The sequence below is a fragment of the Neoarius graeffei genome, chromosome 7 (assembly GCF_027579695.1).
Source record: "Neoarius graeffei isolate fNeoGra1 chromosome 7, fNeoGra1.pri, whole genome shotgun sequence".
NCBI lineage: Eukaryota > Metazoa > Chordata > Actinopteri > Siluriformes > Ariidae > Neoarius > Neoarius graeffei.
This window is the reverse complement of record NC_083575.1, coordinates 41965248-41980929: the sequence shown is the minus strand read 5'-3', so window position 1 is coordinate 41980929 and position 15682 is coordinate 41965248. Positions and strand designations below refer to the sequence as shown.

Here is a 15682-nt window from a genome sequence, read left to right as displayed (position 1 = left end):
TGACTCTAAATTGACCGTAGGTGTGAATGTGAGTGTGAATGGTTGTCTGTGTCTATGTGTCAGCTCTGTGATGACCTGGCGACTTGTCCAGGGTGTACCCCGCCTTTCGCCCGTAGTCAGCTGGGATAGGCTCCAGCTTGCCTGCGACCCTGTAGAACAGGATAAAGCGGCTAAAGATAATGAGATGAGATTTCTGCCAAGGAGAGAGGTCAAATATCCAACCAGAACTCTATCAAAAGCTTGTAGATGGTTACCAAAAGTGCCTGGTCATGGTGTAACTCGCTTAAGGACATTTAATCAAATATTAGGTGTGCTGTACGTATAATTTTGACCCTATGTTGATTTAAGAAAGCCTTAAAAGTTAAAACTTGTGCAGTAAATTCTTTTTTTCTTTTAAAAAGGCTGTACAATCATTCTGCCACAGAAAAAGAACAGTTCAAATAAATCACTGAATATTGCCATGACATTCATGTTCATGTATGTAAATGCAACTGTACGTCCTGTGACTTACACACACTGTGGCCTAAATGATATAAATCTATCTTGTGTGGTGTCCTAAAGGGAATTAACTCCAATCCTACGCACCATCCACGAAGTAAGAGCTTTCCTTACTGAGAACTTTAGTAAATGGAGAGATGAATGAATGGATAGCCACTGTAGCTAACATATTATACATCACAGATACAGTGGTACTTGAAAGTTTGTGAACCCTTTCACGTGATCACGTGGACAAGCCAAAAGGCTATTGGAAAAATGTTTTGTGGACGGATGAGACCAAAATAGAACTTTTTGGTTTAAATGAGAAGCGTTATGTTTGGAGAAAGGAAAACACTGCATTCCAGCATAAGAACCTTATCCCATCTGTGAAACATGGTGCTGGTAGTATCATGGTTTTGGCCTGTTTTGCTGCATCTGGGCTAGGACGGCTTGCCATCATTGATGGAACAGTGAATTCTGAATTATACCAGCAAATTCTAAAGGAAAATGTCAGGACATCTGTCCATGAACTGAATCTCAAGAGAAGGTGGGTCATGCAGCAAGACAATGACCCTAAGCACACAAGTCGTTCTATCAAAGAATGGTTAAAGAAGAATAAAGTTAACGTTTTGGAATGGCCAAGTCAAAGTCCTGACCTTAATGTTGTGGAAGGACCTGAAGCGAGCAGTTCATGTGAGGAAACCCACCAACATCCCAGAGTTGAAGCTGTTCTGTACGGAGGAATGGGCTAAAATTCCTCCAAGCCGGTGTGCAGGACTGATCAGCAGTTACCGGAAACGTTCAGTTGCAGTTATTGCTGCACCAGATACTGAAAGCAAAGGTTCACATACTTTTGCCACTCACAGATATGTAATATTGGATCATTTTCCTCAATAAATAAATGACCAAGTATAATATTTTTGTCTCGTTTGTTTAACTGGGTTCTCTTTATCTACTTTTAGGACTTGTGTGAAAATCTGATGATGTTTTAGGTCATATTTATGCAGAAATATAGAAAATTCTAAAGGCTTCACAAACTTTCAAGCACCACTGTATAGGGCAATACTAAAGTTATGCAGGTCTGTAATGAATATAGTTTCACAACCACATACAAAAACGGCAGCATCAGAGAAAAATGTGACCTGGCTTGTTTATGACAAAGCTTCAATGGATTTAGTTTCTGGAAGCATGAAATTCCTCAAGGGTATAAAAGCGATGATAAATACAGTACATACTGTATAATCACAGGCCACTTCAATAGGAACACCTGTAACCCTGCTTATTCATGAAATTATCCTATTAGTCCATTACTTGGCAGCAGTGCAAATCATAAAATCATGCAGATGCAAGTCAAGAGCCTTAGTCAAAGCTCACATCAAACATCAGAATGAGGAAAATGTGACTATAGCATAGTTGTTGGTCCCAGATATGCTGATCTCCTGGGATGTTCACCACAACTGTCTGCAGGCTTGTAGTACTTGAGTCCGACTTGTGCCCTAATTTTAAGGACTCGTGACTTGACTTGGACTTGAGCACTGATGACTCGGACTCGTGCATTAACTGCATTTGGACTAATAAATTGGAGATGAGGACTCTGATTTTTTTCTTTATTTTTTTGTCACAGCCCATAATAATTTGGCATAAGATATTTATATTTACATTAATTTTTGTACTAATTTCATCCAAGTGTGTCACACCTGCATGCCTTGGCATGTGCATCATATAGACTCTCGGGTGCGCTCCAGACAGCGTGCGCGACAAGCGGACTCTCGCTCGCGCGCGCACGCACCATAAACGACTCGCACCTGCATAGGATTAAGGTGCAATCAGCATGCCTATACAAAAACTGTGAAAGCACACTTACTTTGTGAAGTATTGAGTTACGTTACTGACACATTACTGAGCCTTATTTCCTTGTTTGTTTTCCTGATCTCTGATTTCCTGTTTCTTGTCTTTGATCCTGCCCAGTCTAGGATTGCCTGTTTCACTGTTCTACGATATTGCCTGCCGTTCTGGATTGTTTACCTGTCTTCACTTGTATTAATAAACACACCTTCTGCACTTACATCCGTCTCCCAACCATCTCTGACAGAACACTTCACACTCCCTGACAAAGAGAATGCACATTCACCTGTTCATGTGTCATGTTCAGGAACAAACTAAGGCCCACTTTACATGGGGACGGTCTGAAACAAAAATGCAAAAGTCCGTTTTCGTTCTCACTTTTTTCCGCGTCTACACAACCGTTTTCAAGGAGGAAATCTGCGTCTATACGGTGACGCATAAATGTGTGGAATTCAATTGGATGTGCATGCCAGGCGGCTAGGTGGTGCTGTGAAAGACCTCCGCTATGTCTGCACGCATGCGCAACGTCTTCCGTCTTGTCTGATCTGCACATCTGCGCCGCGAAAACTTTGACTACTCTGGCTATGGTAAGTAAGAAAGTAGGTAAAAAAGTAAGAGCATACTATACCCGCCTCTATTCATTAACAGTATATGTGCAGATTCGGTATAGATGTTCGAAGGACTCCTGGACGTTTATTAAAGCTGCCAGAGCAGCTTGAAGGTCCGTTGGATCGATGTAATCAGACATGCTCTTACTTTTTTACTTACTTTCTTACTTCCCGGGCTGGCATGTACAGTATATGACATATGTATGACATAAACGCGTACCCGACGTGAGCAGATCCAAGCAGAGTTTCGCGTATTGGGTAGTTTAGACGGATATGCAACGGGGGCTGTTTTTAACTTATCCACTCTGGAAGGCGTTTTCAATTTTTTCCGTTTTTCAGCCTCGGAAATGCCGTCCCCGTGTAGACGAAAGGCACTTCCGATAAAATATTTAGTCGTTTTTACCCGACAGCGTCCTCGTGTAAACGGGCCCTAAAGTTAATGCCGCTAAAACAGCCACCGTCAAACAGAGAGGTTGAAGTCTTGTTCTCGGCCTCGACTCGGATCAATAGTGGACTCGACTCGAAGTTTTTTTTAATGACTCGGACTTGAACACTGGGGACTTGAGAGTGGACTCGGACTCGAGGTTTAGTGACTCAACTACAACACTGACTGTCTGTAGAGTTTACTCAGAACATTGCAAAACAAAACAAAAAACGTCCAATGAGGATCAATTTTTGTTGATAAAGATCAGAGGACAATGGCCAGACTGGTTCAAGTTGACAGGAAGGTGACAATAACTCAAATATGCACTCATTACAAACGTGGCAAGCAGAAATACATCTCAGAATACACAGCATGTCCTTTAAGTGAATAGGCTATAACAGCAGGTACTAGGAGCCAAGAACAGGAAACTGAGGCTGCACTGAGCACAGGCTTAGCTATACTGGACAAGTAACTATTGAAGAAAGACCAGGTGATAAAAAAAAGGCAACATCCATCCATTATCTGTAACCGCTTATCCTGTGCAGGGTCGCGGGCAAGCTGGCTATGGGTGAGAGGCGGGGTACACACTGGACAAGTCACCAGATCATCGCAGGGCTGACACTTACAAACAACCATTCACACCTATTTAGAGCCTCCAGTTAATCTAACCTGCATGTCTTTGGACTGTGGGGGAAACCGGAGTACCTGGAGGAAACCCATGCAGGCATGGGGAGAACATGCAAACTCCACACAGAAAAGGCCCTGTCGGCCGCTGGGCCCGAACCCAGAACCTTCTTACCGTGAGGCGACAGTGCTAACCACTACACCACCGTGAAAAGACATGATTTACATATAATTTTTATCTATTTTCTATTTCTATCTATTTTATCTCTTCTATAATGTTTGCACTGAAATGGAACATAAAGACTAACGTATGCAGGCAAAGGTCTGATATGAAGACAATGCACAGATACAGTACTAATGTTAAGGGATTCATCTTCACAGACACACTATAAAGTCCAGTACTGTACTATTTCAGAGAAAGCTCCAAAGACCAAAAGCTCTCTCATTATCTCAGTTACGGACGTCTGAATAAAAGCATAATAACTCTATGGTATGCTACATCAGCCTGTATGAACACATATGTTGCATATTAACTGCAGAAAACACTACAAGCTATGGAAGCATGTCAAAAGATGGATGAGTTGCAGTCAGCCCCCTTATGGCTGCTCAGCTTCTCCAGGAACAGTCTCCGTGTGAGATGAGAAAGGGTGAGACGGAGATTAGATTAGATGTGGAAATAGAGGCACAGACAGAGCTTTTTAAGTTAAATCTCCATAGGGTCTCAACAGGAAATAGTCCATTGTTGAATTTATACTGTTGAAATAACATTTATGCTCTTAGGACCTGCAACACTGAATCCACTTTTCATTTGTGGCCTACTGGACTAAATAAACACTGTAGGTGTTAATGAAACACTGGGGATTTTGTTTGATAAAGTCCAGAAAGATTTACTGGCAAACAACTAAGCATCAAACAATTACTCATAGATTACTTTTTTTTTTTCAGTATTTAAGGATGCAAATAAAACACTTTTATGAACAAACAAGGAACAGTTGCTAACTTGAAAGACAACCAAATTCATTATCCAGATGAAGCTTTACTGTCTCTTTGAATGCTTGAATAGTTAGTCATTTGGGCAGGCTTTGTTTAAAAGTGCTTCCAAAAGAATTAGTCTTGCTCTATGTGAGTCCAGAGGGCCATATTTGGCTTTGGCATTTGAGGAAAATCTGACATGTGAGAGCAATCAATAGAACATTAGTGATATTGTCGTTGCAAGTTTAAGGACTCGTTCTCGTCTCTCACTCTATATGTGGACCCTCACTTGCCAGTCAGTTGCTATGGGAAACCATTCAGCCATGTCAAGAAAAAGCCTCCAGGGATTCCCGCCAGTGAAGGGTGCGCGCGCGCGCACACACACACACACGCTGTAGGACAGACTGGAAAGGTGCAAACATTAAAGCTGTTTCAACTCTTCAATAATTTCATCCAGGCTAGAAATGATCTGGTGTGAAAGACAGCATCTTGCATACACACAGTAGCGTTAGTGTTTATTTGCTAGTGAGGGACTGAGAATAAATCGGCCTGAATGAAGCCACTGAGACTTCAGTCTCCTCCTCTGACCTGTCTCTGCCAACAGGCCTAATTAGCCTAAAACGTGTGTGTGTGTGTGTGTGTGTGTGAGAGAGAGAGAGAGAGAAAGGGAGAGAGAGAGAAACCTCACTTTAAAATCTCGTTTATATTACTTTGGAAATGCTGAACCCAGAGTTTGATCCAATTTTCCAAATTATTAAAATGCAGGCTTCACAATCCTGCAGCAAGCCAAGACTGTTTGCTGCTGCTTTATGACATTACAGGTAGCTTGGTAGGAAGCAAATTGGCATGATATTAACTTATTAATGTGGTAATTACATACAATTACTAATTAGTCCAACGTGCAACATGTCAAAACTGTGAAAATCCTACAGTTCATGAATTAATATGAATAACAGACAAAAAATAGACATATTGATGCCAAAATAAGAATATCGTATGTCAGTCTGTCTCAGCGTGCGTTTCGAGACCTCTAGGGGTCCATGAAGCTTGGCTAGGGAGTCCGTGATTTTTGGGGTAAAATACAACCCACCATCATCAATGTTCTTATATTTATTATTGAGTACTTATAGTTATTAGCCTGTTTGAGTTGACTAGGGTTTAATCCAACTCCCAATAACTGACAAAGCCTGTACACGTTATGTCAACAGACAACGGAACATTCGGGGGGGGGGAATCTTTCTGGCTCCAATAAATAGCCAAGATATTATTGTACACATTTAAATAATTAGATTATTATTGGAATTGTTGAATTGTATTCAGAGGAGTGTGAAATTTATTTTAATTCTGCTTCACTAAACATGGATATCACTATGCAGCTCCTTAGATTTTATAGCTAATTAATTCTGGAAATGACTCATTGTTATTGAGTGATGTGAGAGGATGTGTGATTACATATAAGTGGAAAGTCTCTAAATCTGCTTTAATGGTTATTGACTCTCAACCTGCTAAAAATGATGGCAAATTGTGTCTCCATCTAGTGGAGTTATGGGCACAGCCCCATACCAGGCCTCAAAAGAAAAGAAAAAAACCCCCACAAAAACATTGCATTTACCATTATTTTATGCCTAAACAAGGATTTCATATATTCAAAATATTTTTTTGTCTTCCTTATTTTCATCATACTCTACCACTTACTGAACAAATGTGTCAGCGCAGACCATGGTCAAACATTGTGTGTGTACTGTGCCTGAGGACCATCACCTTTTTAATGTGTCCATCTTACTCCCACCAGCTGTCCGTCTCAAATCCTGCGGTGGCTGTATTTTTAAAACTCCCGTCATAATGATTCTTGACAGTCACTAAGAAAAGCGATATGACAAATCGTCTGACTGAATAGATCAAGAGAAGCAACTCCAATGAATCACCAAGAGTGTACATCATATCTGGTCGACATATGAGTAACTAACGAGCAGAACAATTTGTTTTTGCAAACCTGACAGATATTAAAACATTTCAGAGAAAAAGCAAACACTACATAAAGCCACATAAAACAACTATGAGCATATAACTATTATTATGAAACTGAAGTACAGCAAGTCTTTCAAAGAAGCAGATTAGTTGCAGTTCTTCACTTTGATAGGTCTATTTACAGAGCTTTTTTCCTTATAATTTCTATAAGATGGGGTTTAGGACAAAAAAAACCCCACTCAATTAATAGTGGATTTTCAGTGAAGAATCTTTTTAGTCTATTATAAACCTTTTCATACAAGATATCTGTGAAAACGCCTCAAGGATAATCACAAGAGCAAAGCAGTGTATGCATTTAGAAGCAGAAGAATGTTGTCACAGGACTGTAGACAGAAGAGAGGGGACTTAAAGCTCATTAAGTCTGTCGTCATCCGTGGACTGATGAGGATAACGCATAAAACCAAAGCACTTCTCGTGAACCCAGAAAGAACATCTTAAGTGCACTTTCGATCCTCCTGTTTAAAGATTTCCTCTCGGTTTCAGTCAGGAAACAGGCATGCATTCATTGTCTTTAAAAAAGAAAAAAATTACCTCAGGCAAATAATGCACTTTTTCTAATTAAAAAAAGTATGAAGTGCATGGATCAATGCGGACCAAAAACTTGAACCCACGTTTGTAATACGTAAAAGGTGTGCAACATAATATTTTAGAGTAAAACAAAATAAAATTTAAAAAAGGGTGAAGTTGTACTGGTGAGGTGCAGCTTTACTGCATCATGAGTGTGACATTCAGATGGAACAGGCCAAGTGTGCAGAAGTACCATACTTTGTGCAATCTGTGGGCCACGCCTGTATAATAATACATAATTTTCTGGGTCTCTAGGGTGTAATCACATGAACATTACACATATACGTGTTACTCAATCTAACCTAAAGGTGCTTGTAACTGCACCAGCCTAGATGAAGGCTAGCCTTTTTTGTGGACAATGGCGGGCTGTGTTTAAGGCACGAGAACTATCCATCCATCCATCCATCAACCAGTTCAGTGATTTGTATATAATATGTTTACATTTATTATTCAAAGAGTAATAGTTATGGATTTTTTTAGGTGATCTTAATAGAAGTGATCAGTGAGTTAATCAGCTCAGCTCAACCATACAGTAAGACTCCTAAATGGCTCAATGGTAGTTTCACAACAGGCCAAGTTTATGTTTGCTTATCCATCATTTAAATTGTTGAATAAAATCTTACTCTACCCTCTGATTAACAAAACAGCATATACAGTACTTTGCATTAATGCTTGTTATAAAATCTATTTAAACAACCATAAAACCAGCAAGGTGTTACATATTTGCTTTCTCAAACTCAGTAAACACTGCTGCATTAATATTATTGTGCTGCTGCGTTTGTGCTTTATATTTCATTAAAAAATTAAGGATTCTTGTGTTTTTATGCTGATTTTCACCTCCCAAATCCATTACAGTACACATCATTATAACAAGCAGCAGTGCAGCCATGCTGTTTCAGTGACACAAACAGTCCAACATACGCCTTAAAATGTCCCACTAGAACTGGCTCTACATCATTCTACTGTGGCAAACAACTCCGGTGTTGATAAGATTCACTAAATGCACTTCAGTCATTGAATGAGATTAAAGATATTAGAGAATCATGAACACACAATACTGATGACTTTTCAGCAGAAGTATGCTTTACTACTCATTAGTTATGACCGTCAACTCCAAATGTCCAGCTAAAAGAGTCGGTTCAATGAGTTGACTCTTTCAATGAGCAACACATCACTACTTCATTACCTTGGGCTATGAGATACACTAGGCATGTTTTTGCACCTGCATCTGTTTTGGGAACTCAGGGAGCATGATCATCTTAATTAAAGCCTCTGTGACTGCAGCCAACTGTTTATAGACCAGCACACACACATCTCATTCTTAGTTATAGATGGAAGAGCAGCATGACAATTGATTTTAATTATTTTCCCCCTAAAACACATACCGCACCAAGAAACACAACACTGTAGTAGAAAGAATTCTTAAAACTGATGCTGATTTGGTTTCTCATTATTGCTAGTAGAAATTGTTTTCCTCTTAATTCAAGTGTTCCTCTCAAATTTTACAACCCCAAATCGGAAAAAGTTGGGATGGTATGTTGAAATTAAACCTGAAAATGATTTGTAAATCTTTGACTGGTCCTGCGCGCAAAACAACACAGCACATTAAATGTTTTAACTCATGCATTTTATTTTTTTCAAAATAACTTAGAGACTGAACATAACTAAAAGACACCAAGTGATGAAGCGTTTCAGGTGTTATTTTGAGGTTACCTTATTTTAAAAGTGTGTAACAATACAGAGTCATCAATGTCATATTTTTCATTTCAAAAATTCACCACACATCATCTTCCACAGTTATGTCTTTGTATTGTTTGTAGAATGTGGTTTTGCACTGTCTTGTTGAAATATCCCTTGAAAAGATGTCATCTTGAAGGTAACATTTCTCCAAAATCTCAATGTACTTTTCCTAAGTTACTTTTGCCGAGGAAACGGACACCCCCAAAAAAACAAAAAACCCTGGAATACTGACTTGTTTGACCACAATACCCATTGTGTGAGGGTCCATCCCCAGGTGCCTCCGAGCCCAGAGAAGTCAATGGCACTTTTGGACACAATTAACATAATGCTTCCTTTTTGCACAATAAAGTTTCAACTGGCATTTGTGGATGCAAGTCCATACTGTAGTGACAAAGGTCTGCCACAGTAATCCCGAGTCCATGTGGTTATATCAGCTATAGATGAATGACGGTTCTTGATGAAGTGCCATCTGAGGGATCAGAGATCACGGGTGTGCAGCTCTTGCGCCCTTTATGCACTGACATTCCTCCAGATTCCTTGAACCATTTAATTATATTATGCACTGTAGAGGGTGAAATTTCCAAATCCTTTCTTATCTTTCTTTGAGAAGCATTGTTTTTAAATATTTCAATAACTTTCTCACACATTTGTTGACAAACTGGGGATCCTTGACCCATTTTTGCTCCTCAAAGACTAGATCCTTCCTGGATACTGATTTTGCACCACATCATGATTACAATCATCTGTTTCAAGTCACATCATTTTTTAATTGTTTTATCTCTTTACTCGCCCTAAATTGCCTCCGTCCCAACTTTTTTTTTTTGGAATGTGTTGCAGACCTGAAATGCAGGAATGGATGTATATTAATAAATAAAATGAAGTTGAGCAGACAAAACATGAAATATCTTGGAGTTCATACAGTCTGTAATGAAATACAAGTCAAAGCAAATTTAGAAATCACTGCTTTCTTTTTTTATTTGCATTTTCCATACCGTCCCAACTTTTCCTGATTTGGGGTTGTACTTTTGCTGAAAAATAATAGGTAACCATTTACTCAGCATGAGCAATAAGAGGTTATATTGACAGCTGTATCCTCAGATAATCAAACACCACTGCAAAAACTGACCATAATCTGGTGCTTATAACTAGAACACAAACCAGTTGTGCAATTATTTTTTGTTAGTTTTGCACTCAGAGCTAGCTACGTTTACATGCACATTTTTTTTTTATTTGGAAAGAATTCATTCAAATAGGCGATTCCAAACATACACTACATTGCCAAAAGTACTCGCTCACCTGCCTTGACTCACATATGAGCTTAAGTGACATCCCATTCCTAATCCATAGGGTTCAATATGACGTCGGTCCACCCTTTGCAGCTAGAACGGCTTCAACTCTTCTGGGAAGGCTGTCCACAAGGTTTAGGAGTGTGTTTATGGGAATTTTTGACCATTCTTCCAGAAGCGCATTTGTGAGGTCACACACTGATGTTGGACGAGAAGGCCTGGCTCTCAGTCTCCGCTCTAATTCATCCCAAAGGTGTTCTATCAGGTTGAGGTCAGGACTCCGTGCAGGCCAGTCAAGTTCATCCACACCAGACTCTGTCATCCATGTCTTTATGGACCTTGCTTTGTGCACTGGTGTACAGTCATGTTGGAAGAGGAAGGGGCCAGCTCCAAACTGTAAAAACAGTCTGCATGCCTAGGTGCTTGACTTTATACACCTGTGGCCATGGAAGTGATTGGAACACCTGATTCCGATAATTTGGATGGGTGAGAAAATACTTTTGGCAATATAGTGTACCTTTTACATGAAAGCGATCAAATAGTTGTGCGTGTTTATTGTGTTCCAAGTGTGCAGCTGGAATAGAATTTCTGACGAGCGCACAATCCCGGAGATCTGGCTTAGTCTGGTCTGTAAAGTTAAATGTTATGACATCATTGCTTGAAGGCCTATTGAACATGTGCAGAAAGCAATCGAATGAGTATTTACATGGTTAATATTTTCCTATTAGATGGATCATCAGAAGTCTACACCACCTCTGCTTTTTTCAATCAATTCCTTAATTGGAATGGGGCATTTCATTCCTACTGAGCTTTAAGCTGATTATTAAGGTCCATGTAAACGTAGCTTATGTCAGTCATCGACCAGATCCCTTTGTGTTTAAGTTTAAATGTTCAAGAGCCTGTTGCCATTTTTAGAGAAATAAATTCAATCCACATAAATCTATTTTATTTAAAGACCTAGTGATAATGTATGGCCGAGGTTGTATCAAGTTAAAACCAATTACATTCAGACAATAAATCATCTATTACAGTAAAGTCCTATATGCTACCATTAACAAGGAATGTAAAATTAAAAATAATAATAATAATAATAATAATAATAATAATAAAAAACACATACTGAATTGCAAAACCCCAAATTTAATAATGTTAATGCCGAAAGAAATAAGGCAGCCTTTTGAAGATTTGCTTGATTACATGGGGGGCTTTATACCACCTTCATGAAATGTTAAGATAAAATCTGAATAAATTAATGTGTTCATTAGGCACTATTGCAGCAAGGCTGCTGGATAAGGGCACACAGATATTTCCTTTCCTCAGCCATTAAATAATTCAACACATCTGTTTAAAAAGGAACACATCAAATATTTTACAATCTCGGAGTCCTGTTTAACAATGAATATGCAAGTTTGTTCGAGTCATTTTTGATGCGACTGTCAATATATTTGGGATTTGAGTCTACATCATAATGCTTTGTTGTTTTTGCTCAGCTGGATTTGATTTGCTTGAGTTAACACTTGTAGTGTATTACATGCTGAGCTGGTGAGTAATGAGGTGAATGGTACTTTGTCAGGTGTTTTCCTTAAAGGTGTACGTGTGGGGGAGTTAAAGATTCCTGTTGGAGCTCAGAGGATTTGTGGTATTTTGAGCAACAACCTGTTAATTTGAAGCTTTGGTTCAGGGCAGAAAGGCAAAGTGCATGAGAAAGAGAAGGGGAGAGACAAAGGAAGGAGGGAGGGGGAGAGAGAGAGAAAAGTCAGGCTCAGAATTTCAGACCACAAACTTGTTCTTGGTAGTTGAGCCACTCTTAGTGGCTGTGTCAGCATGAGACTGATAGCCAATGGTCATCTTCATAGGGATTCCTAACCGTTCCTTATACACCCTCCTGTAGAAAGAAATGACCACCATCAATGCAGCAGAATGTGTCTGCATTCAAACATGCATCTTTCACTATACTTTACATTTCTTTTGTGTTTCTGATGTATGTGTGCACACATCTAACCCTATGTGCGTTACTGCATCTTTGTTCTCATAATCGGTTGTCCAGACAGCAATTTTATCTCCTTTTGTTCGGATGTTGACTACAGCACCGCACACATCATCACTGTAGTCATCAAAAGCTTCTCCTATGAGGCAAAGCATCTGTAACAACACAGAAAGTACATCAGGACAAGAACCACGCTGTAAATAATTGTACATGGGATCAAGATAAAAGCAGCAGCTTCATAAGGATGCTCACAGTTTCCAGCCAAAAACGGTCCAAGTCGAGTTTCCTCTGTTGCTTGTTGAGGGTGATGAGCCAGCGCCCTCCTTTCTTATTTCTCTCATCCTCCCACATGGGTTCAATGCCGTCCTGTAACGCATAAATTGAGCTGTTTTGACAAATCACAACATCAAACTGTGGATCACACACAATTGCAAAATGTAAGTATACAGAATCTTGACTAAAACATCATAAAGGGCTTGCATTTACTCTACACAGACATAATAATAATAATAATAATAATAATAATAATAAAAGGAAGTTCACCTTGAACAGTGAATAGTCACAACCAGACATCAAATTACTGGACAGCTGAATGTGGTTATAAAGCCTAAAAAACACAAACAGGCCATCAACCTCAAACCATCTAATATATTTCTTTGCAAGTTGTGCGTAGATTTACATATAAAATTTAATCCTTACGCCCAAAAATCCTCTACTGTGTCAAACTTGGAAATCAGTCGCAGGTTGGCTTGCCATGTTTTGCTCTTGTCATTTTTAAAGAACCATAAAGACCATCTGCAGGAAGAGAAGCAGTTGCACATCCTCTTTAAATAAATTTATAACCAAGAAACAACCTTGCACACTCAAAACATGACAAGTCTCTTCGCTAAAATACAACCCTGTTTGTAAAGTTGGGACACTATGTAAACTGAAAATAAAAACAGAATACGATAATTTGCAAATCACTGAATCCTTATTTTTCACTGAATATAGTACAAAAAGACAACATATCAAAAATGCTGAAACTTAGAAATGTTATTATTTGAAAAAAAAGTGCTCATTTTAAAACCGATGCCAGCAACATGTTTCAAAAAAAGCTGGGTCGGGGCATGTTTACCTCTGTGTTGCATCACCTCTACTTTTAACAACATTCTGTAAATGTTTGGGAACTGAGGAGACCAACCGCTGTAGGTTTGAAAGTGAAATACTATCCAGTTCTTGACTGATATACAATTTCACCTGCTCAACAGTTCAGGGTCTCCTTTGTCATATTCTGCGTTTCATAAAAAGAGAGTGTTGTGTAGTTTATGGTTGACCTGTTTTGTAATGGATGTTTGATATAACACTCAGGGCTGACAATCTCCTGGCTTGTCTCTTCTGAGTTCTCCTCTTCAGTCTTTGATGGATTCAATATTACTTCCTTGGGAACAGAAATGGCAAACAAATAGTTTACGGAAAGTTCAAGTCTTGCAATTAATCAATAACCAACTTGATTAAATGTACACTGCTCAACTACCTGAAGGCTGTGAAAATAATATCGCGGTCTACATTTGAGTTGAAATTAATTCATTTCGATGTCAGCTGGGACTGGCTCCTGCTCACCTACAATCCACAATTTATCAACCGTTTATACAATGAATGAATTTACGACTCCAAAGCATTCCGTGCCTAATAGTAGGTTCATATAAAAGTAGCGTAATGCCTTAAACGTAATACTGCATGACTGCCTTGGGCTGAGGTGCCCTTGAGCAAGATGCCTAACTCCCAACTGCTCCCCGGGCGCTGTTAGCGTGGCTGCCCACTGCTCTGGGTATGTGTGTGCGCGCATTCACTGCTTCAGGTGGGTTAAATGCAGACAGGAATTTCACATGTGTGTGATGAATAAAAGTTGTGCTTTCTTTCTTTCTTTCTTAATTCTGGATGTATCCTCATTGCCAAACCAACTACAAAATGTATGACTAGGCTTGGCACTGATATATTAAAAAAAAATATATATATATATATATATATATATCAGGTTCACATCATCTAGCTCTAAAACACAATGCCCAGTACAATCAACTGGAACTAAAAACAAACTAGATGAGACACCAAACAGTGCATTCATGTCTGTCTGAGGTTTTATTAGCATTTCAGAAGTAAACCTATTTTAAACCAGCATGGGTCTGCTTGATGTTTGTCATGTTAAGTATTATGGTGTTTGATTGCTTTTGTTTGTTTTCCTGGGCTGGGACACCACTAGAAAGTTAACTCAAATGCAGATGTCGTGGCGAAGGATTAGCCACAGCTGTCAATTTACTTTTAGCACCATGTGGATAGTTTTCTTAAATTTAACTCCGATAACAAACGTGGTGGGAAACAAAACACCGCCTGGTCAAGAACACGAAGGGACGCTGCTAGCTTGCTAACGTTAAGCCGTGTACTCTTTTCATAGCTATATGATAAAGCTATGTGAGGCAGCGTGTACTCAAACACAAACAAAGTCCAGAACAACTGCAGTGGCAGCGACGTGTACAAAATGCACACCAGAAACAAAAAGTACTGTTAACGAGCCTCCTAAGCTAGCTATGACGACTGTGGGAACAAGATGACAAACTAGTCTGAGCCTAACTTGTTAAGGAGTAAGTTACCGCTGAGAGACTCCAGCTCTTCCATTCAAACATGACGGTTAACTTTACTTAAGTCTAACTGTAGCTCGCATTCCCGGGTAATTCTGAACTAAATCATCTCCACACACATTTATGTTGACATATTATCTTATGAAGGCTACAGAGAACTCGAAAAATGAACAATTATTCTTAATGTATCGACTCACCGGTTCTGCAGTCGCCATTTTCCATGACTTGTTCACACACAGGCCTCATATGGAACATTCAGGCTCTGTCCCAAACCGCGTACTACCCTACTACATAGTATGCCCACATATGGGCAGCGTACTATTACTTCATACTATTTAGTACGGTAGTATGCTGTTTTGATAGTAGCCTCATTCTCATTGGCCGAGGCCAGAGCCTATAGACCTAACAGTCCACTATAAACTTAGCCAAACTTATCTCCAGTCCCAAATCAGAACCAGTTGGGAACAAGTTTCCATTTTTTAGAATAACAATGAAACCATTAACAT

General features: G+C 39.3%; 1 protein-coding gene across 1 annotated transcript; it reads right to left on the bottom strand.

The window, feature by feature from the left end:
* Nucleotides 1-11500: 11500 nt before the first annotated feature.
* eif4eb (eukaryotic translation initiation factor 4eb) lies at nt 11501-15461 on the bottom strand. Its single transcript, XM_060925686.1, has 7 exons — nt 15374-15461; nt 13875-13978; nt 13258-13353; nt 13102-13165; nt 12811-12924; nt 12574-12713; nt 11501-12456 (listed from the first exon to the last, which is right to left on the bottom strand). Exons 1-7 carry the CDS (start codon nt 15389-15391, stop codon nt 12342-12344), a joined length of 651 nt encoding a protein of 216 aa, XP_060781669.1. The 5' UTR covers nt 15392-15461; the 3' UTR covers nt 11501-12341.
* Between the last annotated feature and the right edge of the window lie 221 nt (nt 15462-15682).